Raw genomic sequence first — 23,885 nt, 5'->3', positions numbered from 1 at the left:
GAGCGGCAGGAGCCCAGAGGAAAAAGAGGGAAATCTGCAACGAAAATCAGAGAGGATGCTTCAACAGCTGCTTCTGGTCTCCCTGCTGGGTTTTACGACAGGTCTCTATTGATAAATCGGAACAATTTATAGCAAATATTATTCATGTCAGCAGTGAAAAACAGCTTACAGTAATCTGCAAATAACAGAATGAGACATTTAGGATGATTTATTTGTCAGAATATTTTATACATTTTTATTCTTTGTCACGTTTGCCACTCTGAAAATTAAATTGCTCTGTTATACATAAAATCAAAATGTTTTCCACAGTTGTGCATTTGGTGTGTCTTTACGCTTTTTTTGTGTCGTCATAATTTTATCAGCCGGTCTGCCCTGCACGCAGATATTTCCCTCTCAGCAGCCGCCTGCTACAGGTAAGTAAAGCCAAATTCACACTTTTTAGAAAACTTATTCAGATAAACTAATAAAAACAAATAATAAAAATTAAACTAGTATTTTCACTATTCTATTTTTTGATGGATTATGTAAAAAGAGTGTAGTCCTGCTACTTTATTCAGCTTTGAAACACAATATATTCTGCTCTGTCCTACAGTCATGAAGCACAGGTTAACTTTGAAAGCACAACAAAATTCTATATAATTTCTGATTGATAAGTAGTATGTGTTATGCTGCTAATTCACTTTCAAATCCAGGAACATGATTTTAATGGTTTTATATTTTATTGTGATGATTTTTGCTTTCATTTAAGAAAAACATGTAAATACTCCATCACACGCTGACTGAGTTATAAAATACTCTCTCAGATTCCCTCTCCTCCTCTTTAGCAAAACTAATCTTATAAGTTACCTCTCATAATTCTGTTCTTCTTCCTCAAGCGGACAAAGTTAGACCATCGGATGTGGCTGCACTTTCCTACATCGGACTTGATGAACACAGGTAAGGTCCAGCCTACAGACAGACAGACAGACAGACAGACAGACAGACAGACAGATAGACAGACAGATAGACAGACAGACAGATAGACAGATAGATAGATAGATAGATAGATAGATAGATAGATAGATAGATAGATAGATAGATAGATAGATAGATAGATAGATAGATAGATAGATAGATAGATAGATAGATAGATAGATAGATAGATAGATAGATAGATAGATAGATAGATAGATAGATAGATAGATAGATCTATCTGCAGCTATAACAATAATGTTAAAATACATACAAAGGTGGGTATTACTTGCATGATACATAATATCTGTACATGGTGAAATCCATATATTGTGCATGATAATAACAGGAAATGTGGTCTTCCTCTGCAGCACTGAGCTGTCCACAGTTTTATCAAAACTTACAGGTGAGTTTCTGCTGTTATTTTTCAATTTATTAAACATGATCTCATTCGTTTCCCTTATTTTGTTGAAATTCACTTCTCTTACATTTGCATGTTGCCTGTTGTTGTTTCGTTCTTGCACTTCAATGATTCCTGAAACAACAAATCATTTGTTTGCTCTGGTGAATTGTTTCTAACTAACCCGATAGATAACTGCACTCTCTTAAAAAGAGCTTTTATTACACTGCTATCTGCCATGTTTATTACACTGATAATGAGATTAACGTTAATAATGCAAAGCAACAAGCCCCAATGCACTCACTAAACTGTACAACATGTAGATAAAATCCTAACTGACACAAATCAGGAAGAACACAGTTGTTGATCAAAACATATACTGATTATTTGCACAGTAACTTTAAGAGCACAGCTGCTCTTAACAATAACTTAAAGCTTTAAGCACAGAAAAACTATAGGCTGAAAGTAGAAAGTCTGCTCAGTTACAGTTTACTTTCTTAATTGGCCACTGCTGCACTGAACTGCTTCTCCATTTAAATTAAAAATAAATTATAGTTTTCACAGACCAAATCATTTTGAATTTTTATAGCAATGAGAAAGAAAATTATAATCTGGCACAATATGCAGACCTATTAACTGACTTTATTATTTGAAATGTTGAACTCATGTTGCTTTTTCATCATCAGAGCTTCTGACTGTCTTCAGTCCTGGACTCATCAGCCCCCTCGCAGATGAAAACAACATTAATGTTCCTCAATATCTTCATCAAAGGTACATACCACATACATATATGTCTGCTCTCTAAAATACAACCAGTGACTCTGGCTGCTTCTAATCATTTCATTTTATTCCATTCAGCACGCTGACGGAGCAAGCAAACCAAGTGTCCCTTTCCCTGACAAGCAACCAGGTAGAATCTGAAGCTGCACCTTCCAATCTCTTAAAACTGTTTTACTTGTAGAAAAGTAATACTTGCACAGGAAACTATCATGTTGTTTCAGTTTTGAGGGAACGAGGCTGTGTCTAAATCTACACATATTGAATAAACTAGTTTCTCAGTTACACATATTCAATAAACTGGTATAAATGAAGAAAACCTGAACCAAAAAGCTTAATCTTTCATTGTTTTACAATTAGCATTTAAATACAAACATTTGGAGAAGTTACTATAATATCTTTACAGTAGTTGTGATATTTTACTCTTTAACAGGACATTGATGTGAATGGAGACTGGAAGCTGGTGCTTGTTTTTGTCCGGGTGGATCAGTTCTGTCCCTGTGAGCAGCAGCAGGTAAACAAACTAAAATCACTCGTTTATCCATGTTTCTGACTCCTGCTTCAGTCACTAAAGTTACAGAGTCCAGATTATTTTATCCTTATCAGCGTCCAGCTCCAACTCCTGAACTTTTCTTGACACAATCTTATCAGATGAAGAGTGTTGCAGAGAAACTACTCGCTGACAGAACTCACATTGGTTTATTTCACGTTTAGAGTTTGTCAGAATCTCTTACAAAGTGAGATCAAACCTCCAAAGTGGACAAACTGTTTGCTGAGACCCAGACATTTACAAATGAAACATGTAATAAGTCCTTTCCAGGTGACTCATGTAGCCAACTGTGGCACTTTTAAGACAATTCCTGAAGATTTGGTGGAAGGTTTTTGCAGAGTTATCTTTTTGGTGCTCCAGGTCCCGTTTCTCCTCAGACGAGTGGTCGAAGATGTTGATGACGCTTTGAAGTTGTTGCACTCTCAGGTATTTCTTACAGTTTTATCACTCTTTACTTTACTGTAACTTTACTACCAGTATTCAGGCTTTTTTGTGTTTGTTTTAAATTGATTTGCAGCTGAAACGGACCATTGTCAGTGTTGTGTTATGGGATGGAGAACAGGACAGTTTTCCAAGAAAGTAAGTTGCAGTTTTCAGGTGAAAGACAATTTGCTTACTACTGATTTAAAACAATTGTTGTGTATTATGAGCCTAAAACAAGAATTGTTTCCAAGAAAAAAGAATTAAGGGTTGGATGTCAGTACAGATTATTATCTGGCAAAAATAGCTGAATTAAAATTAGAATTTTACCTATTTTCTTTTAAACCACCTTTGTGAGTGTATTGTTTTGACCTTTTCTATTAATCACCAAGTTATTCTGTTTTGCTGGCAGGTGTCCATGTGTCGGTACAAACACTGAGGGAGAACTCAGGCTTCAGAAGGCCTTGCTGTGTCAAGTTTTGCAGGTTTGTCTGTGATTCCCACCCATGTGCCACCCATCAGTAAAATATGTTGAGTGGTTCATGAGACATTTTGCAAACGAACAAACTGCCTTCTGTTCCTGCAGTGAATAATAAAAGCTTTTCTCAAAATGTTTGCACATTACTGAACCTAACTTCTTTATTGTAAGTTGCCTTTTTTATTCATCTTCCAGGAGTCTTTGGATGATCTTATGGTTCAGAAACGTTGGTACAGTGACAGAGATGATTTCACTGTTGCTCTGCAGGACGCCCCTTTTACCAGAGACCTTTCTTCTGTTGTTGTGAGTTACAAACAATTGCTATGATAATGTTTCCTTTAGTCTTAGAGTTTCTCTCATCTGCAACATTTTACATCCTTAAAGATTGGGACAGTCATTCATAAATGTACTATGTATGGTCAGATGTATTATAACCTTTTTTCTTAGCAGACTGGGAAGCCTCTGTCCGAGTCCAAATTGTCAAAGCACACCGATGAACTGATGGTCCAGCTGTGGACAAAGCTGGTGAGGCCTGCGACTCAACGTGAAATCACTTTCCTCACAGCCGTGCACATCTCAAACATGAAAACACCTGATTTTCTGTTTTACAGCTGCAGTCCTCAGCTGAGCAACATAAAAATGAGGACAATGGAAATATTTTCACTCTGCCATGCCCAACTGAGGTGAATATATTTCTATATGATTAAATAAGCATGTCAGAGTCATTAAAAGGTTAGTTCTGTCAGCCGGACTAATATTCTTTCTCCTTTTATTGTTCTTCTTTAACAAGGATCAACCATTCCTGAGAACAGAGAGAAACTCTCCTTCATATCACCACAGTGTGGCCTCTCCTCTCGATCAGGCAGTGAGTTTCATCTGCAGCCAAACCAAACAGAAGTAGGGGCTTGTTCTGATTCTTCTGACTCTTCTGATTGTTCTGCTTGTGCCCGGTTCACAGTTCACAGGCACAGAGATGCCCTGCGAGGACCTCAGCCCTTCATCTTCCACCCCCACTTCAGGTAAAGATGGTTCACCGGCTTTTTATTTTAAATGTTCATATTTTCCGTTTTGAAATTCAAAACATTCACAGAACAAATGCAGATTAGGATTTACATTAACATACACATGAGCATCTACATTATTATCCTCAGAAAATTTAAGGAAATTTAATGCTATTACTGCATTTTAGAAACTGTCCAATAAATCAAACTTTTCTTTTAAGCGATAGCTTCATCCCATGATTATACATTATAAGTTTTATGTCAAAATTATTTAATGTAAGAAATATAGAGGGCATTTCTATTGTGCCCCATCTTTGGAAGTTGTACATGCACTTATTAAAAAACAATTAAGCCTGTATAACGAGACAGCGACTGAGATTTTCTCTGTTTTTTCTCTAGTCCATGAACTCAGGCCTGGAGATATTAAAGTTGTGGCTGCTGTGGGGGATTCTTTGACGGTGAGTTTTTCAATTTAATTTCTTTAAACAGACAGAAAAACAGACCACTGTGTGACTGAAACCCTGTGTGTTTCGTTCTGTCAGGCAGGAAACGGCATTGCTTCCAGTCCGAACAACATCCTGGACGTCCTGCGTCAGTACAGAGGCTTATCCTGGAGGTGAGTCCAAACTCTCCAATTATTACACAAAACCTCATTACAATCTTCATGTTTCATGTGGTTTTCTGGTCTTTATAGTCATATTTAGAAACATTTAATTTCATTAGGAAAAATTTAACTTTATATATGCTTTTTGTAGTGTTGGTGGAGATGAAAACCTCACGACCGTCACGACTCTGCCCAGTGAGTCTTTCTGAAAATTCGCTGAAATTTGTGAAACACTTGTTTTTGTTGGGAGCTGTCAATGTTGAATTTTTTTTTGTTGTTGTTATTGCAGACATTTTGAAACATTTTAACCACAATGTGACCGGATACTCAGTAGGAATTGGGAAGCAGGACACCCCTGGAGCTTTCCTCAACCAGGCCGTGGCGGGTGCAAAGAGCAGGTGAGGCCTACTGTTTGACTTTCTGCATCATTTGACAGGTTTTTAGTAAAATCTGGCAAATTATGCAATGAATTAAAATTGTTTTAGGGTTAAAAAATAGTGATAATGTGCTCCTGGGAGAGTTGCACAACATGAATCTTCTTTTAGCTATTTGAAGTGATCTGTTTTTGTGTTTTTGTCCTCAGGAATGTACCATTGCAGGTGCAAACCTTAGTAACAAGGATGAAAAATGACTCTGTAAGTCTGTAGATATCTTTTTTTTCTAAGTCCACTGTTTTAAACATCATAAACTGATCTGTCAGGAAGAAAAAAGTGCAGTATAATTTAATATGAGTTCCTTTGTTTGTAGAGAATCAACTTTGAATCAGACTGGAAGCTGATCACTGTTTTCATTGGTGGAAACGACATTTGTGACCACTGCTCTAACTCTGTGAGTTTCAAAACTAATTCTCCACAAAAACAATTCAAAAGTCATGTTAATAGAAACAACTGTGCTCATAATGCTTTTTTCTTATTTGCAGCTCCTTTTCTCTGTACAAAATTATGTCCAAAATGTTCGTGAAAGCCTGGATTACCTTCATAAGGAGGTAATAATCAACAGTAGATTGGTCCTTTTTCATTGCAGTCTGTTGGCTCTAACTAAATGTGATTTCTGTCAGGTCCCTCGGGCTCTGGTGAATCTTGTAGAGGTACTTCATATAACTCCATTAAGAGAAATGCATTTGGACAAGTCATTAAAATGCCCAACTTGGCTGGTAAAGTGAGTGTCTCCTCATGCACAGATTATTTGAATGTCATAGAGTGTGAATTACATTTTATTTTAAAAACTGATCATCTTTCAACCAATCATAAAACAGTGTTTTTACTTTTCCAGTATCTTGTGCCCTTGTGTTATCATGCCGAAGTCCAACTCTGATGCTCTCCAGGTTTTGGAGAACATCAACAGGGGCTATCAGGTAAGACAAAGCAAAACAAATGGATCACTAAAGAAGCGCTTGTGTTTGTTGTCAGTGATGGTGGTGGTTGCCTCTGTCTTTTAGCACGAGCTGCACGAGATCGTGGAGTCCGGTCGGTATGATACCCGCCCAGACTTCACGGTGGTGATTCAGCCTTTCTTCAGAGAGATCATCGTTCCCCGCCTGCCGGTTTGTAATGAAATTCTGTCTTTTACAGGAAATCAACCAATCAGCTCCTTTTGACATTATTCTCAGGGCTGTCTCCAAGTGGGGGCTGGCTTTTAGTTCTGTAGTGCCATCCCAAGATTAACAGCAACCCCACCATCTGGCCATCCCTTTGAAAATGTTTTAGAGGTGGCTTTGATTGTTCCACTTTAAAGCCAATGAATTCAATGTTTTAAAATATACAAATACATACATTATATGGAAAATATTTAGGGTACAAACAGTCCATTCTAATAATTTTCTTGTAATAATACTGAATCTTTTAAAAATTAAAATAAAAAACGTAATCATCTATTTGTATATATATTTAACTGTCAACGTTTTTGACCAAAATGCTATCAGCCGGAAAACAGTGTCAATCCATAATCAGTTTTAAACAGTTTATTAATGGACTTATTTGATTTCAAATAATTTCATTGATTTTGATGGTTAGGATGGCCGTCCTGATCGCTCCTTCTTTAGCGCCGACTGTTTCCATCTCAGTCAGAAATCCCAGACGCTGATGGCTCGCTCCCTTTGGAACAACATGGTAAATAAATGACAGACTAACAAAGATAAAAAAAAAATTTAATGACAGATTTTTGACTCATGCTCTAGTACATGATAAATTATTATTATTTTGTTTGTTTTTGGCCTGATCATTCATTAAGATATACTCGTATTTCATATTAAATATAGCTGAATTATAATCGACTGTCTCTCTGCTGCTCACTGATTTGTTATAGCTGGAACCTCTGGGCAACAAAACCTCCAAACAGGAGTTTAACTCATCTATTGAACTGAAATGTCCAACAAAGGTAAGACAAGCATTTTGTTTTTCATAAATCATGTAAAAAGACAAAATTGCCCATGGATTTGTTTACATATTTTAGACACAGCTGATGATATTTATAATAAAAACCATCTCTGTTTCTTTGCAGGATTCACCTTTTATTCGGACCTATAATAACAGTAATTACATTTATTCTGGTCCCTCTCCAACAACTGCACCTATCCCTGTAAGTTTTTAAGTCCTTGTGAGGAATGTTAGTCAAAAAAGATGGCAAAGCTTTAAAAAAAAAGTGCTGTTAACCCAAATAAAACTATTTATCAAAATTGCAAATTACTTTTTTAACTTTAGTTAACAACTCTATTTTTATTTTACTGCTTGTTTTAGCATATTTTGAAAAATATAGACCAGATCAAAAATAACAGTTTCATTTAGGCTAAACTTTATAACCTTGATCATTTGGGAATAGTTGGTTTCTGATATTAAAAGTGGTGTTCCACAGGGTTCATTCAACAGAATTGATTTAAATTCATTTTTGTGCTGAATTTGTCATCCAGTTTTCTTCTTTTGAATCAGAGTCTAATTGTTTGCTGCTTCTTTTCCTCTCAGAACTGGGGAAGTGACTTCTCCTGTAAGAACTTTGCTCCATCTGACACTCAGCCAACTTCAGGTGAGACAAAACTGTCATCTCTGCATTATCAATCATATAAGATTCACTTATGGTTTAAATGCCTTCAATTGGACTGTGGATGAAGTTTTTGTAATTTAATTTTGTATTAAGAGATGGGAATTACAGATGCAGTAAATTTTACTTGAAGGTGGCAGAGACAAATGTGTCAGAAAGATGAAAACAGAATGTTGGAAGGGTTAATTTTGCTTGTGTCTTTTTTTTATCCAGTTCACAAGCTGAGACCTTCAGACATTCAGGTGGTGGCAGCTTTGGGAGACTCTATAACAGTAAGTGTCAGAACACATCACTTGGTAGTTGTTCTTATAAAAAACATAAAGAGTAGTTCATTTATGTTTTAGCATAATGCAAAAAATTAAACTTTTGGCACCAAATATAAGCTTGTTGTTATATTGGTGTTATTCTAGTTGGTCCTTGGTGTCTAAGAGATCTTGATCTGTCTCAAACCTGTGCTGAAGCATCTCTGTTCTCTGTTCACAGGCAGGAACTGGAGCCAAATCCAAAAACCTGCTCGAGCTTAACAGAGAATATAAAGGAGTGTCATGGAGGTATAAAATGTCCACAAGGTTTAAATTAACAGTCACATTTTACCTACTAGTTTAAATATATTGTTTATTTGTTTGTTTTTTGCAGTATTGGAGCAGATCAAGCTCTAGAGACTGTCACAACACTGCCAAGTGAGTGTGTCAAAAACTAATTTTTTGAGTGAAACATCAGTTCTTTTTATATTGTGCAACATAAAGATTATATTTTCTGTATATTTAACTATTTTTTAATATCAGAAAACAAGTTGTATTTTTATTAGTAACTTTTCCTAATTTGCTTTTCCTCAGACATCTTAAAGAAGTTTAACCCTTTGCTAAAGGGCTTTTCCAAAGGTCAAGGGTCATGGCAAAAGGGCTTCAACATGGCTGTTGCTGGAGCGAAGACCTTGTATGTTTTTTTTGCTTTTGCCTTGTCTTCTTAAAAGCTCCTGAATATCTCCTGACATCTTGGCTCTTTTACAGAGAACTTCCTGCACAAGTCCAAGCTCTCATCAGGGCCATGAAAGGAAATAAGGTGCGTTCTTTCTCGGAACTAGAACTTCTTTGTTTTAATGAAAAATCTTTTGTTTTCTTGAGTAGGATTTTGTCTGTTTTAATGCTCATGGTTTGCAACACAGGATGTGGATTTTAAAAAGGACTGGAAACTTGTGACAGTCTTAATTGGGGCAAATGATCTTTGCAATTACTGCTTGGACCAGGTAAGGGTTTCCTTGATTGTATGCAATATGCATGAATAATAATTTATCATGGTATTATAAAACAGTTTTCCCTTGATGTCTCTGTAGAATAATCTATCACCCAAGAACTACAGTCACAATCTTATGCTCAGCTTAGACATGCTTTACAAAGAGGTGAGCTACAAATAATAATTAGAACTTAATGTGTTATAATATCCTCATAAGTTTAAGTAGATTGTAATTTTCTGCCACTTTTCTTTCTCTAGGTACCAAGACTGCTGGTGAATGTTGTGGATATTATGCAGATCAGTGTGTTGAAAACTGTTAAAAAGAACACACTGGGCTGTTCGCTGCTGCAGAGGTTAGTTTTTTAATTATTATATTCATATGTGTGCTACATCAGGTGTGCTTTGAAGTTTAAATGCATCTTAAATTATTTGTATTTCTGCATATTTTTAAACTAAACCATCATAAAATCCACAAAACATTAAAGGAGTTAAATAAAAATGTCAGACATAGTCATTTATTTGTTCTGATTGGTGACCCAATGTTACACATTTATTTGGAAGCAGTAAAAATTTGTGAAACTTAGCCTTTTAGGATTTGGTAGGACTCTTATAAATGGCACCAAATGATGCTGGTGATTGTCTATCAGCTGTGCACATTGGCTTGTTTTGATTTTAGTCCATGTGTATGAACAGAACTTTAACTCGGCTTTAACCGCTCATCTCAGATTCCTCCACAACATTTCTACTCTACTTTTATTCACAGGACCAGCTGTCCGTGTGTCATCAATCCAACAGAAAACCCTCCGGAGTTTGAGCAGATCAAACAAATAAATCACAAGTATCAGGTAAAAGGCTTTTTGAAAACAGAACTTTTCATTTTATCAAAAATGTTCCCTGTCTTTGCGAGACTTTTGTTTTCTCAGGTTGAGATGGAGAACCTGATTTCTGGAGGTCGCTATGATGGAAAAGAAGACTTTGCTGTTGTCCTCCAACCCTTTTTGCACAATTCTTTCATCCCTCATATTGGGGTAAGTTTTGTAAAGCACAGACATTTAATAGTAAACTAAAAAAAAAAAAAAACACCCATAAACTAATGATGTAAATAACTATTTCTCACCAGGTGGGTGAAGTTGACACGAGTTTCTTTTCTGTCGACTGTTTCCACATCAGTGAGCGAGCTCACGCGGAGATGGCCGTCGCTCTGTGGAACAATATGGTGATCTTTGTGCAGCTGTGAAACAAACTCATGTTGAGTTTTTCCTACAACATTATTAACTTTTCCTCTCTGTCTGAACAGTTGGAGCCTGTTGGCCGGAAGCAGGCCTACAACAACTTCACATATGACCGCTCCAAGATCCACTGTCCCTCTCAGGTAACTAGAAAAGCTTTTAAAATAGAGGAAATTGGATCACATAACAATTTGTCTATTTTTACCACTTAGTTTATCTGTGAGTCTCAAAGTATTTAACTTTAAACACTAAATGCAAAGAAATATAAAATAAAACTAAAATATTTTAGGAAAACAAAATATTATAATCCATTAAACAATCAGACAAACAATTCTCAGACAGGATACTTGAATTTTTTTGTAGTTTTTATCCAGTGTTAGACTTCGCCTTTGAACAGTGAGTGATAATGTTTTTGCCTTTGTCTGTCTGTGTTTGTCTGTTACCAAAATATTTCACGAACCACTGGACAAATTTTAATGAAACTTGCAGAAAAACACATACAACTGATCAAAATTTGCAGATCAACCCACTTCAAGATGGCTGCCACAGTTAGCTGATCTTAGAAAACACAAAAATGGCTATAATGCAGACACTATTACAGACATTAGGCTAAATTAGGCTGTCCTGTTGTTACTCATTTTTGTTCCTCTGTCTTCATTCAGCTCAGCTTTTCTTTCACCATTTGAAATAATTTAACTTTTCTTCATGTCATCTCCCCTGTAGGTCAGTCCGTTCATCTTCACTAAGATTAACAGCCTACCAGCTCCACCCGTAACCACCACTGCTCCAGCTACAGACTCCACCACCAGTATTTTACCCAGTTCTGGTACTTTGCCCAGATGTCCCTCCTCCCTGCCCGTGTGGGTCCCAGTGGTTGTGGGGATTGTGAGTTTTCTGGCAGGCATTACCATCTCCTGGCTCATTTTGTCCTGCTTACGACGACGAAAAAGCAAGGAGGAGGCAGACAGAGTAGAAATGAGAGGAACTGGCTTTTGAATGCAATTAAAATTAGACAGATTGATATGCCATTATGTTCACTAATTCTAAACAGTTCCTAACAAGATTTTTTTTTTTTATTAGCGTTTGACTTTTGGCATCAGTTAGTCAGATTATGTGAAACTACCTAAATGCTGCATGAGACCATACGGCTGCATACTGACACTCCTGATATACATACCCTCATATTCAGTTTTTGGTATGGAAATCTGCTTAAAAGTTCCCAAAGTTTCTAAAAATTTTGCAATTTTTTTATACTGCACAGAATATGTGAACTATTTGTGTGATTGCAGAAATACAAATGTGTGTATATTTCTCACTCTTAACTTTATTTATTAGAAAGAAATAAAACTGCTACAATATTATTTTGATTATGTATTGATTTTTGTTTTTAGTCATATCAGCAAAAACGTGGATCTTGAATTAAAAATCCCAACAAGATTGGATTTACATTAAATTCAAATTTACATATATATTTAAAGGAGTACAAAAAATGCCAGAGACATTTACTGCGTTTGATTTAATTTTAGTTTGAACTGTCACTTGCTGCCTGAGTTTGTGATTTTCTGCGCATAAAATATATTTACGTCATGAATTAGCTTACAAACCTGCGCTTGTATTATTTTACTCAGTGCAAAGCCATGACAATAGGTCAACATTTATATTATTTTTCTTATAATGATGGTGTGTCCTTAAATTACAAAAATGTAAGCAAAATGCAAGATTTATTTTAGACAGCTCTCATTCTTTCTCTCCATTATCACATTCAGCAGCGAATTCACTTTTATATTTCCACTTAAAAGTCTTCCCTGAGATTCTACGCTTGTCTGATTTCGCCATATTTGTTTATTTGTTTACCTACACAGACTACAGCCAAACTAACATAGGTCAGATTGTGATGTTTTTTTCAGTGGATTTGTTTACATTGAGTGTGGACCCACATTTCAGAACTGCATACCAATATATTTAGAAAATTACCTGAGTAAACTTTTTCAAACGGAACAGTTTAGGATAACCTTTTTATATATGTGATATCATACTTTAGAACAAGTCCCTTCAACATTTCTGAGACATTTTTCAAAAAATCGCAACAAAATGTTGGATTTTTGCTAACTGAAATGTTAAAGTTTAGTCTATGTATACATATCTACTGTGGGCACCTTGAATCGATACATATTAATACAAAAACAGGGTGAAAACTGGGGTTCCTCCACTGTCGAGCCTTCAAGTCTGTACTCAGGGAAGCACTTCCCCAGAACCCTGCCTGCGTGAGACCCAGAAACATGGCGGAGGGCGAGCTGAACGTTGACAGCCTCATCTCTCGGTTACTGGAAGGTACGTTAGCGTCGTTATTTAGAGCCGTTTTGTGTGTTCATCATCAAAGCCGTACTTGAACTTCAGGGTTTTTTATTTGACGTCCGCAAATTGACGTTATCACTATTATTATTGTTTTATTTTTAATAAATCAGGCGTGACGCCCTCCGTGTTGCTCGCCAGCATCGAAACGTTAAAAACTACATTAAACGTTGAGGGTAACGTCTTAGCAACTGCGTCCGCCTATATGCTAATGACCTATTTAGTCCGGAAAAAGGGGAAAAGGTGGTGGTCAAATAGCTTCAGCCATAGTAGGAACTGATGATAAGTCTTATAAATGGGCGTTTAAACGGCAGTGGAGGGGAGATAAAACCGTTGAATGTAGTGGTTGCTTAGTAACGCTGCTAAATGTGCTCGTGGCCGCTACTGGTCGTTGGCCACGCCCCCTCAGTAAAGCCCCCATTTATTAGCCAGTTCAAAGTTACTAAATAATACATAACAATCCTAATTCGGCTTTCCCCTTTGACTCGAATTATGGACAAATATTGGGATTTATTTTACAATTCTTAGATCAGGCTTTGTGAATCTTTTATTTGCAATTTACTTTTTTTTTTTTTTTTTTACTGTGGCAAAAGTCCGTGGATTCAGATCCCATCACCCCACAAATCATCAGCAAAACATCTGCAAAATAAGTCTTAATGTGTTTAAAATAATTAGATTCGGACTGTATGTTAAAACAGAAAATCATGTCATTTTAATGTAATTTGGTATGGCTTTTATCTGTATTTATTAATGTCTGTGCATGCATTGATGTTAAAGTTATAAATTTGGTTAAAATCTGTTTCTGTTAATAACCAATTATACTGTTTGTTTTTTTTATTTTGGTTCAAAACAATCTAAATAATTAGCAGTGACAATATAGAACAAACCAACATAAAAGGAGTAGACTGAAGCCAAAGCGTACTGTATACTTCTACTGAATCTACTGAGAGGAAATGTGAACCTACATGTTCATTTGTTATTAACATTTAGCTTAGTTTGTCTTTAATGTAAACATTTAAACACATTTTGTGACCATCATAACCGAGGAAGCTTGTTTTCACCTGATTTATGATTCTGCACCCCTCACTCACTCCTCCACCACCTGCTGAGCCAACAAGCTGTTCTTTCCTGATCTCGCCTCTTCGTGGCAAATGGATGTTTGGTGGTTAACAAGTGCATAAATTAAAAACCCATCTCTGCTGGGAGCATGCAGAGACATATAGTCATATGTCTCTTACGTACGTTTAGGATAAAACTGGACATGTTTGTGTTGCAGTGCGAGGATGTCGTCCAGGGAAAACTGTGCAGATGACCGAGGCGGAGGTTCGGGGGCTCTGTATAAAGTCCAGGGAGATTTTTCTCAGTCAGCCAATTCTGCTTGAACTTGAGGCTCCTCTTAAAATTTGTGGTGAGAACCAGCTTGACTTATATATTTTAAATGTATTAATTTATCTTAATCACATCATTCAGTCTTGTGTCTCTGATTCACCTTGCTGACCAAGTCCTGAAAAGGATTTAAAGGTTTTAGGTTTTTGTCTGTAGCTATTTTTACGTCTATATTTCAGTTATTCATTTCAACCTATGATTTAAAAAACGTGATTTAAGCTGAAAACTTCTTTCCAGGTGACATTCATGGACAGTACACAGATCTGCTGAGGCTCTTCGAGTATGGAGGCTTCCCTCCGGAAGCTAATTATCTCTTCCTGGGCGATTATGTGGACAGAGGGAAGCAGTCGCTGGAAACAATCTGTCTGCTGCTCGCCTACAAGATCAAATACCCAGAAAATTTCTTCCTGCTCAGGGGAAACCACGAGTGTGCTTCCATCAATCGCATTTATGGCTTTTATGATGAATGTAAGTTGGAAAATACTGAGTAAACTCTAAACTCTCTTTTTGTAGTTACATTAAAGACCCTGAAACTTAATGTCTATACAGATAAAAATGATTATTCCTCTTAAAGATTTACTCTGCTTATATATTGTTTTTCTTGTCTTCACATCATAAAATGAGAAAACGGAGTATTTTAAGTGAATAATTAAGGCACTGAGGTTTGCACAGGACATAAACTATCACCTCTGACTTGAAGATTCATGTCTTTTTTTCTGACAAAATGTAAAATTCACAAACAGGATTTTTAAAGTTTTTAAAGGTTTTGTGTTTTTCTCGATTCCCCAGGCAAGCGTCGGTTCAACATAAAGCTCTGGAAGACATTCACGGACTGTTTTAATTGTCTGCCAATCGCCGCTATAATTGACGAGAAAATCTTCTGCTGTCATGGAGGTTTGTGAAGCGTCTCTGTTGCGTAGCTGCCACTAATTTACTTCCTAAGAGGACTTTAATGTGGCGCACTGAAACGTATAAGTGGCCTTTCTTTATGTTGTCATGGCATCGTTTATAAAGACTGATTCCACATTTGTTTCTGTTCTGTGTCAAACCTTTAGGACTCTCCCCAGATCTGCAGTCCATGGAACAAATCCGACGCATAATGAGGCCAACGGATGTGCCGGACACAGGTACACCCTTTATGTGCAGAAAACAAACAGTCTGGGTTGTCTTATTGTTAATGCTCATAACTTAAATTAGTGATTATACCGGAACATGATTTAACACTACGTGGTAAAATAGAAATTAAAGATCCACGCAATGGAGTTATTGTTTGTACCACCTAATACTAATATAGTATGTTAAAATGTACAAATCTGTCACGATGTATATATTTTTTTATTCAAAAACATGATCATTATCAACTAAAAAGAAGGATGGGAGAAAGAGGCATTATCTAAAATTGATTAAAAGTTTCTTTCTGGATTAAACTATCCATCTGCTAACAATATGTTCTCAGTTTGTATGATAGAATAAAATAAATAATAAAATAAATGAAACCCTTCTCTCTTGTTCCTACAGGGATACTTTAACGTGTAGCAGCTGCACTTGTTGATTTCAGAGTTCATCAGCTACTGACTGCCTAACTTTCTGTCCCAGGCTTGCTGTGTGACTTGTTGTGGTCAGACCCAGACAAGGACGTTCAGGGCTGGGGGGAAAATGACCGGGGGGTCTCGTTCACCTTCGGGGCCGACGTGGTCAGCAAGTTCCTCAACCGCCATGACCTGGACCTCATCTGTCGGGCACATCAGGTGACTTTACTTTAGCAAGTTTTAACTGATGGGTGTAAAACTAGAAAACAGAACAAGCCACATTTATGGTTGTTTTTTTGATCCCGCTCTCTCACAGGTTGTTGAAGATGGATACGAGTTCTTCGCCAAGCGACAGCTGGTGACTCTGTTTTCTGCCCCCAACTACTGTGGGGAGTTTGACAACGCCGGAGGCATGATGAGTGTGGACGAGTCCCTCATGTGCTCCTTTCAGGTAGTGTCGTATTGTAGCGCATGAATTCTGCTCGTGTGTTGCAGCTGCATTTGTCAGTAACAGTCTTTCTTATTTCCAGATTCTGAAGCCGTCAGAGAAAAAGGCGAAGTATCAGTACGGAGGGGTGAATTCGGGGCGTCCCGTCACCCCGCCTCGCACCACTCAGGCACCGAAGAAAAGGTGAGCGGCTGGTCCTGACTCTCCTGCTCCGTCCCTTTCATGCTGGTCTCTGGACCCGTTATCCTGCAGGCTGCCTCAAACACTCCAGTCTTCTCTCTGTCACTTCAGTCTTGTGTAAATAACCCCCCCCTCAAGTGTTTTATTTTAATTTATTTTTTGCCTGTTCTGTGAGTACTTCTATTAAACCCTTTTGTTCTTGTATGCCATGTATGTATTTACTCAGCCATCATTTTTAACTTGGCTCATTGAGCAAACCTCTTGTGGAAACAACAATATGCTTTATTTGCCTTCAGATTAAAACCTTCCATTGTGCTTTTAGTCAATGCATGCTGTGTGATTTGATCTGACTTCTTTTGTTACAGCCAGTAAAAAAAATCAACATATTTTCTGCCTGTTCTTTTTTCTGTTTGCAGAAGGTATTGCACTGCCTGAAGTAATAGTTTCACATTTTGTGTAACATATGTATTCCTGCAGAGAGTCAGATATGATAAATAGCACTATATCCATTCAGTCATTCATTTTATTTACCTGCTTTTTCCTTTTTCGGGTCATGGGGGAGCTGGTGCCTATCTCCAGCTGTCACTGTGCGAGAGGCGGGGTGCACCATCGAGAGGTCGCAGGTCAATGACAGGGCCACAAAAAGAGACAAACAACCATTCACCCTCTCACTCACACCTAGGGACGATTTACAGTTACCATTTACTCTAACATTCATGTTTTTGGTCTGTGGGAGGAAACCGGAGTACCCGGAGAAAATCCACGTGTGCTCAGGGAGAACATGCAAAAAAAGGCCCCAGGCTGGGTGGTGAACTTGTGACCTTCTTGCTCTGAGGCGACACTTCAACCCACTGCTCCACCGTGCCACCCAAAAAATGAAACAAGTCGTGTAATTTAGCATTAAAAAAATGATTTGACTAAATTGGCAAAACATTAACTGGTCTTAAGCATCAGAAAAAATTAAGCACAAAACCTGCATAGAGCAGCAGTTTCTTCCATCATTTGTCCCAACGATATAAACATTGAAACATTCTGGTGGATAGAAATTGTTTCATTTAAACAGAGCTGCGTTCTTGCTCGTTTCGAGTTTTGATCCTGAGCTGCAGGCATCTAGTTAATACATGTTAAAAAAAGAAGCAGCTCCAAGCATATCTAACTCTCAGCAAAAACCATCCATTAGACACGACAGCTATGACTTCCCCACGACGCAAGAATGTTTTTTCTACCTGGAGAAAGGAAAAAAAAATCTGGAAAATTTGAAAACGCACTTCTATGGCAAGTTGGTAAATCATAATTCCAGGCTTTTTTTTTTTTACCTCCAAAACTAACAAAGTTGTTTGTCTTTTTTTACTTCATGCCTCAGATCGTTGATCAAGCATTTGTAGTTGAATAAAAAGTTCCTGTCATTCATAAAAGAAGAAACTGTTCCTGATGGACTTCATTGCAGATGGAATGCAAACCACCCCCTGATCATCTTTTAGTCGATAAAAATGTAAAATTAGTGACGGACAAGCCAGTGCAAAGGAGGATGAATTCAAGCGTAAAGTGAAAAATCTGGCATTTTATTGGAAAGGCAGTGACTAAGTACATTATAAAGACATGTCAGTAAAAAATCATTTTGTGTGTACAGAACCCCTAAGAGCTCTTCACAAGAATTGTTGTATTTCCAGTCATTGCACGTGTAAAAAGATCAAACTCAGTAAGTCAAGATGGCATTTTGATTGTTGGCACTTTGCAAATAAAGCTGCACGGTTCCCACTTAGTAGCTACTGAATAAAATACAGAAAATCATTTCCAGATCACCAATTTAAACAGTTACTGTATTTTACTGTTTTCAATTCTTCCTTTTGGATTGTTATTTTCTTGGTCTTTATATTGGAAACAATTTGTAAAGACAATTAAAGATTTCTTCAAGTTTTGTTTTGAACAAGTGAAATAAATGGAAGTGCTGTGGAGCTTCCTGTTGGTCTGGTTTACTGTTAAACGCATCAACGATGAAACAGAGTCTCGGGCACCAGAATAAAATGCGCCGTTCTATCTAAGTGTGGATAAAATTAATATTCAGATCCAATAATGTTCTGATTTAAACATTGGAAATGTATGAGCATATATTCAGAAATTGCTCCGCACCACAAAGGGACAAGATGACAGACTTCAGTCTGACTTGAGGGCTTGCAGCACCGACTGCGGCACCCTGCTGATGTAGTAGTCGTGGTTGCGTAACGTAGCCAGAACTCCCGCAGAGTTCATGTGCTTCACATCAGCATCGTAGCGGTATGCATTTCCATACATGTCAGTGAGTCTGCCTGCATTTGGGATGAGAGCAGATCAAATATTTGGCAGAACTTTTAGATAAAGCACAAATTTTGTTTATACATCAGAACAAATGACTGGTTTTAAAGCGGCTCTTACCTCCGACTGCATGCAGGATGGCCTCGGGAGCACACGTGTCCCACTTCTTGCAGCCTGGACTGGCAAAAACATAAGCAGAAGCCTTCCCCTCAACAAGTTGGATGATCTACGGAGAGCAGAGTCAATTAAACTTACACTGCATCTTATAACGAATTTCTTCTCCTTTTTCAAAATTGATTTAATCTTTTTTTCCTTACTGAAATGTGCTCACATTCTTTTCCACCAGGACAAAGCTATAATTGTTCCTTGGATTATTATTTTTTTCTTAAATATTTGTGCATTCTACTTCTGTCAGTGATCCAGAAATGGGATCTCACTGAGCTGAGGTTGTGAGAGACTAGTTAGGGACTCAAATTTGCCAGAAAATCCATATATCTTCCAGTGCAGTCTCACTGAATTCTAAGTGTTTTCGACCAAGTGACCAACGAGCCGTGTGAAAATCACAACCTATTTTTGTATACACGACCTGCAACACTGCATTCTTGGCCGTGCACGTTAGCCACCTCTGCAGCCGCCCCCACGTTTCTGATTTAATCTACTGGTGAACACTTCTGAAATGAAGACGGGCAGATTTGAACCAGTTTTCCAGTAATAATTATTTATCATTAGTGTTTTTTTAGACTTGAGCGATTTCCTCTGCGACTCGCGTCGGAAGGAAGCGGACATTCTGGAGACATTTGGGAGACTCCCTCATGAATGCCGTTTGCAAACTACTTGCAGCCCAGTGAGGTACCACCTTAAGAATGCCGCAATATATTAAATATAAATAAAATCTTGCAGGTTGATGACATAAGGGAAGGGAACTGCTTTAGAGCCTGTAAGTAAAAATTGAGTCAAAGTACAAATTGGGGGAAAAAAACAACAATAACAAAAAAGCCATAAAAAAAATTAAATAGTACACTGCATGTCATCAGAGTCAAATCTTATATCAGATTATTTGAACAAAATCATGTTTTCATTACATTTAGACAATCAGAAACCAGGTTTTTGGAAACTTTTAACCTGCTCTCAGTCTTCCTCACCTTGTTTCCAGCGCCACCCACTCTTACAACTTCATGAGGCTCCATGGCATTGATGCAGTCTATTACCACTTTGTTGCTATGGGAACGAGTGGTGGTGACAATCCGCTTGTCACTTGGAACTTCCTGTAGCTGGAATCCAAAGGCGCCCAATCCCAGCATCCCCCACATGGTCCTCCCTAAAGTCGCTCCTGCTCCGAGCTGACGAGAAGAACGTCCGTGTTGATCAGAGCGACGCCTTTTGAAAAGGAGAGCTTCAGATAATTTACTTTTGTTTTTACCTGGTAGTTATAGAACGGCTGATTGATGACACCTGCAATAGCTCTGCCTCCATATGCAATACCAATAAGCACGGTCACATTGTCCAGGAGCCCTGAGGACAGAAAGGAGGACGGCATTACTTGAAAATCAATAAACTGTTCTAACACCCCTCACTCTTATTACCAGATATTTCTCATGCGGCCATATTAATAATCATTCTACACTGCCAGAGTTATTTTTTGCCTTCCCATACAGAGAGCTGTGCTGAGAGCCTGAGAGGTGTCCGACCCCTTGTGTGGTGACAGGGCTACAGCTTGGAGATGAAGACACCTTGACGCTGAAGTCAGCAAAGAGAGAACAGGAGAGAAGTAGATAGCAGCGGGGACACACAAAGAAAAGCAAAAACTATAAAAGTGATTGTGAAGCACTTAGGAAAGAAGCAGAAAACACCCAACAGACCGGTGCACGAAGAGCATTCCACAACCAAAAAGCAACAAGATTCATGGTAAGATGTTAGTTTGGCTGTGGCCACTGATTGTTGCAGGCTGAGTCACTGAACATTTCACAGCGAAGAATGCAGTCCATTTGAGAAACTTACCTTCAGTATATTCCTTTGTGCCATCGAGAGGATCAACCCACACAACAAGCTAAGATTCAAACACAAACAGAGTAAGTTGGTGTGCACTGTGGGAGGAAGCTACAGTCATAGACTTGAGCTGCAGTCACGGTTACCTCCTCTTCCTTTAGTGCGCTATATTCCTCCGGACAGTTCTTCTGAAGGATTTCCTCTGACTGACCATTCTCAAGAAGATCTTCTTGAATCTCTTCAGCTGGAAGATCCTGTATAAGAAAAAAGAAAACTTGGTGATTAGTCTCTTTTCACAGTCATGATTATTATCTAAAAACACCTTTATTGTGCCAACTAATAACCCCAAGTTGTCAAACTGAAGATGCACAGACTCACTCACCTCCTCTCCAATCATGGTGATTTTGGGAAAACGTCTGGACAGTGAGGCACAAATGCTCTGCTGTGCGAGTCTGTCTGCCATTGTCTGCAGATCATTAGCTCCCGTCTGAGAAAAAGTACAAGAGTAAAGTACTCAAACAGAATAAAACGTTCATTTTTAGTTTGCTTTTGTACTCTGAAGAAACTTGCTGTTGTTCTGTTGTAACCATCCCAGGATTGTTTATCCAAGATTTTTCATTAGTTTAGGATTAAATATTAATTCATCCTACCTTTTCCACAATGCCGAGTTCTCCACTGTGAAGCACCTTCCTAACTATGGCCCCGGCCTTTTCAGCCACGGAGTAGGCAGACGCCACCAGCCGCATAACCACAGCAGGATTCCCAGACATCGTTGATGGTTGATTCCTGGCAGATGGGGAAATAAAGCAAAATGAGTGATCATTTTATTGAGAAATACGGCGACTTTAGGGCATTCATCAGTAACACTCAGGTTAAAAATGCAAATCAACACCAGAAAGAAAACAGTAAAGCCACTTAAGCTACAAAATACCACTTAAAAACTAATAAACTACCTTTTTTGTATCTTTGATAGACATGAAAATGCGGGAAATTATAACATATAAATAGTATAAACAAAAGTAAACTTGCTTTAAAGCAATTCTGGTAACTTAAACAATAGTAACTTATATTTTATTAAACCATCACTGTGCCCAAAAAGTGCTACTCTTAGTTTCATTTTAACTTTTTTGAACCAGACAGGAACAAAGAGACAAAACAAACAACAGGAAAAATGAATAATTATAATAAAAGTGACACTTTTTACAATGGAACAACTCATTTTTTATGTTTGAAAAGGAGTATAAACTTATTAAATGCTACCCCAGTGCCTTTATATCAACACTGTCCTGGATTTATCATGTAGGTCTATTTATGATGAGTCAAATGTTATATAATACATTAACACTTATCATCAAGCCACATAGCTCAACAGAAACCAACAGCATGATCCATTTTCTTCCAGCATATAAATGTATTCATCTGATGTGTTTTTTGTCTGATTATCGTGTTAAAAAAATTTGGACGACAGTAGCTGGACCTAACTGTTTTGTGTCTAAGTGCAAAGAATCTATAAAGGTCATCTCTAATAAATGTCGGTCACTGGGCCTGCGGCGCGACACTGACACTAACCATCACACCAGCCCACGCTGTCAAAGCGCAAAACAGAAGAAGCGTGCAGAGCATTCAATCTGGGTTTCATCTGGAGCTCATGCAGATCAGGAGCTCAGAGCAGCAGATACTTGACCTTATGACTGACACAAACACAACCAAGCTGCTTGATCCCCCCCCCCCCAAAAAAAAAAAAAAACAAAAAACAAAAAACAAAACAAAACAAAAACAAACAAACAAAATGCTTTTTAGTTTTTAGATTAATGAAATCAGTAGATCTGAAAGTGGTCCATTCCAGGCTGCTTTTACCAGCAGGTAACTGCTGGTGTATATATGCATTGTTACCATGTTATCTTGTAAATAATTGACAACATAATAAACCTTGATTGCTCAGACAGCTCGGCCCTGTTTAATGGTGGCACCACTCCTCATCACTTTTATCCACTTGTGCACCAAATGCAGGAAAAGTAGGAGACCTGTCAAATGTTTATTCTACGGCTCCCTTTGGCCTACAGTGCAATCTGCAAAAATCTCCAGATAAGACAACTTTACTCAACAGAACCAAGTTTTAAGAACAAAATAGAAGTGGTTTAAAGACTTATTATTGCAGCTTCTTTACCTTAATTTGTTCCAGGCTTTTAGGTTCTCTTGTTGGTAGCCTAATTAAAATACTATGAAATCAGTAACTCAAGCCCTTAGAGCAAAGTCTAGACAGTCATTACACTTTAAATATATTAAACACTGTGGACATGTTCCATTTAACAGTTTGCTTCTACTTGTAGTAGTCTTTAACTACTATTACTATTTTTTGTTTCTTTAAGGTTAGTTTAAAAGGAACTGCAAATGTCAACACGATCAACTTCACTTGTGCCCTATTTCTTTACTGTCCAGCTGGATCAATAAAAACATTAAAACAGCAACTTCGTATTTTAGATCAGTTCTTTTTAATTTAGTAACTCAAAAAGCTAGTGAGCAGAGCTAATCCAAAAGAACAGGAATTAGCTTCAATGCTAATGCTGATGGAGAGCTAGGTTTAAATTATTGGAATAAACAGCATCGGGTTTAAAAAATCTGAACTGAATGAATAATACTTACTGGCGATGACACAAAGGAGTAATCACAGCAGTTTATCGAGGTATGTCAAACCTTTGCGACGAGACGGACTAGCAACAGTTTACTATAGAAATTGTAAGCTAGCAGAGTAGCTTGTCATTGCGTTCAAAGACTTTAGCTTACGAGAAAACACGTCTAAAAAAGCATTAAGACGTCGTCAGCACGAGTGAGAACGTGTTGTGTAGCTAACAGTCTTTTCTGATGCTAAAGTGTTTCTTTCGTGCAGGTGAAAGGTGAACAGAAACCAGATTGGCGGATTATTATGTTCACGCAACATTTGAACCAACGCGGAAGTAGGTGGGAGGGAACTATCTTGCTTTAAAAAACCCTCTATCGTTCCAAAGTGCCAAGATGGGAATATGCTCATAAAATTTC

General features: G+C 37.7%; 3 protein-coding genes across 3 annotated transcripts; 2 read left to right on the top strand and 1 right to left on the bottom strand.

Moving 5' to 3' along the window:
- Positions 1 to 12,021, top strand: LOC108233399 (phospholipase B1, membrane-associated). Its single transcript, XM_017411823.2, has 42 exons — positions 1 to 101; positions 363 to 413; positions 876 to 936; positions 1,323 to 1,357; positions 2,038 to 2,122; positions 2,210 to 2,261; positions 2,562 to 2,642; positions 3,039 to 3,104; positions 3,196 to 3,257; positions 3,511 to 3,583; positions 3,772 to 3,879; positions 4,027 to 4,101; positions 4,188 to 4,259; positions 4,367 to 4,441; positions 4,535 to 4,595; positions 4,977 to 5,035; positions 5,120 to 5,193; positions 5,333 to 5,376; positions 5,471 to 5,579; positions 5,765 to 5,816; positions 5,929 to 6,009; positions 6,101 to 6,166; positions 6,239 to 6,339; positions 6,454 to 6,535; positions 6,620 to 6,724; positions 7,194 to 7,289; positions 7,486 to 7,557; positions 7,681 to 7,758; positions 8,139 to 8,199; positions 8,428 to 8,486; positions 8,698 to 8,765; positions 8,851 to 8,894; positions 9,051 to 9,150; positions 9,225 to 9,276; positions 9,380 to 9,460; positions 9,548 to 9,613; positions 9,706 to 9,800; positions 10,211 to 10,292; positions 10,371 to 10,475; positions 10,568 to 10,663; positions 10,745 to 10,819; positions 11,400 to 12,021. The coding sequence occupies exons 1-42, from the start codon at positions 56 to 58 to the stop codon at positions 11,670 to 11,672; spliced, it is 3,279 nt and encodes a 1,092-aa protein (XP_017267312.1). The 5' UTR covers positions 1 to 55; the 3' UTR covers positions 11,673 to 12,021.
- An 832-nt stretch (positions 12,022 to 12,853) lies between these two features.
- Positions 12,854 to 18,526, top strand: LOC108233480 (serine/threonine-protein phosphatase PP1-beta catalytic subunit-like). The gene is made up of 8 exons (XM_017412001.3): positions 12,854 to 13,007; positions 14,305 to 14,436; positions 14,652 to 14,882; positions 15,204 to 15,308; positions 15,470 to 15,541; positions 16,011 to 16,162; positions 16,260 to 16,394; positions 16,474 to 18,526. Exons 1-8 carry the CDS (start codon positions 12,956 to 12,958, stop codon positions 16,576 to 16,578), a joined length of 984 nt encoding a protein of 327 aa, XP_017267490.1. The 5' UTR covers positions 12,854 to 12,955; the 3' UTR covers positions 16,579 to 18,526.
- bpnt1 (bisphosphate nucleotidase 1) lies at positions 18,113 to 23,800 on the bottom strand. The gene is made up of 9 exons (XM_017412002.3): positions 23,493 to 23,800; positions 21,500 to 21,635; positions 21,232 to 21,336; positions 20,996 to 21,103; positions 20,862 to 20,910; positions 20,284 to 20,375; positions 20,006 to 20,203; positions 18,984 to 19,089; positions 18,113 to 18,877 (listed from the first exon to the last, which is right to left on the bottom strand). The coding sequence occupies exons 2-9, from the start codon at positions 21,617 to 21,619 to the stop codon at positions 18,726 to 18,728; spliced, it is 930 nt and encodes a 309-aa protein (XP_017267491.1). The 5' UTR covers positions 21,620 to 21,635; positions 23,493 to 23,800; the 3' UTR covers positions 18,113 to 18,725.
- Between the last annotated feature and the right edge of the window lie 85 nt (positions 23,801 to 23,885).

This window comes from Kryptolebias marmoratus, linkage group LG19 (assembly GCF_001649575.2).
Source record: "Kryptolebias marmoratus isolate JLee-2015 linkage group LG19, ASM164957v2, whole genome shotgun sequence".
NCBI classification, from domain to species: domain Eukaryota; kingdom Metazoa; phylum Chordata; class Actinopteri; order Cyprinodontiformes; family Rivulidae; genus Kryptolebias; species Kryptolebias marmoratus.
The sequence above is the reverse complement of the archived record's forward strand: the minus strand, read 5'-3'. Positions and strand labels throughout refer to the sequence as shown.

Bases quoted from the DNA above. Each gene is read 5' to 3' on its own strand.
- LOC108233399 (XM_017411823.2), top strand. From the start codon at position 56: ATGCTTCAACAGCTGCTTCTGGTCTCCCTGCTGGGTTTTACGACAG. The intron at 5,580-5,764 runs GTGAGGCCTACT...TTTTGTCCTCAG, and splicing joins GTGGCGGGTGCAAAGAGCAG to GAATGTACCATTGCAGGTGC. The intron at 8,200-8,427 runs GTGAGACAAAAC...TTTTTTATCCAG, and splicing joins TGACACTCAGCCAACTTCAG to TTCACAAGCTGAGACCTTCA.
- LOC108233480 (XM_017412001.3), top strand. From the start codon at position 12,956: ATGGCGGAGGGCGAGCTGAACGTTGACAGCCTCATCTCTCGGTTACTG. The intron at 14,437-14,651 runs GTGAGAACCAGC...ACTTCTTTCCAG, and splicing joins GGCTCCTCTTAAAATTTGTG to GTGACATTCATGGACAGTAC. The intron at 14,883-15,203 runs GTAAGTTGGAAA...TCGATTCCCCAG, and splicing joins TTATGGCTTTTATGATGAAT to GCAAGCGTCGGTTCAACATA.
- bpnt1 (XM_017412002.3), bottom strand. From the start codon at position 21,619: ATGTCTGGGAATCCTGCTGTGGTTATGCGGCTGGTGGCGTCTGCCTAC. The intron at 21,104-21,231 runs GTGAGTGAGTCT...TTTCTTATACAG, and splicing joins TCACCATGATTGGAGAGGAG to GATCTTCCAGCTGAAGAGAT. The intron at 20,204-20,283 runs GTAAAAACAAAA...TCTTCTCGTCAG, and splicing joins AGCCGTTCTATAACTACCAG to CTCGGAGCAGGAGCGACTTT.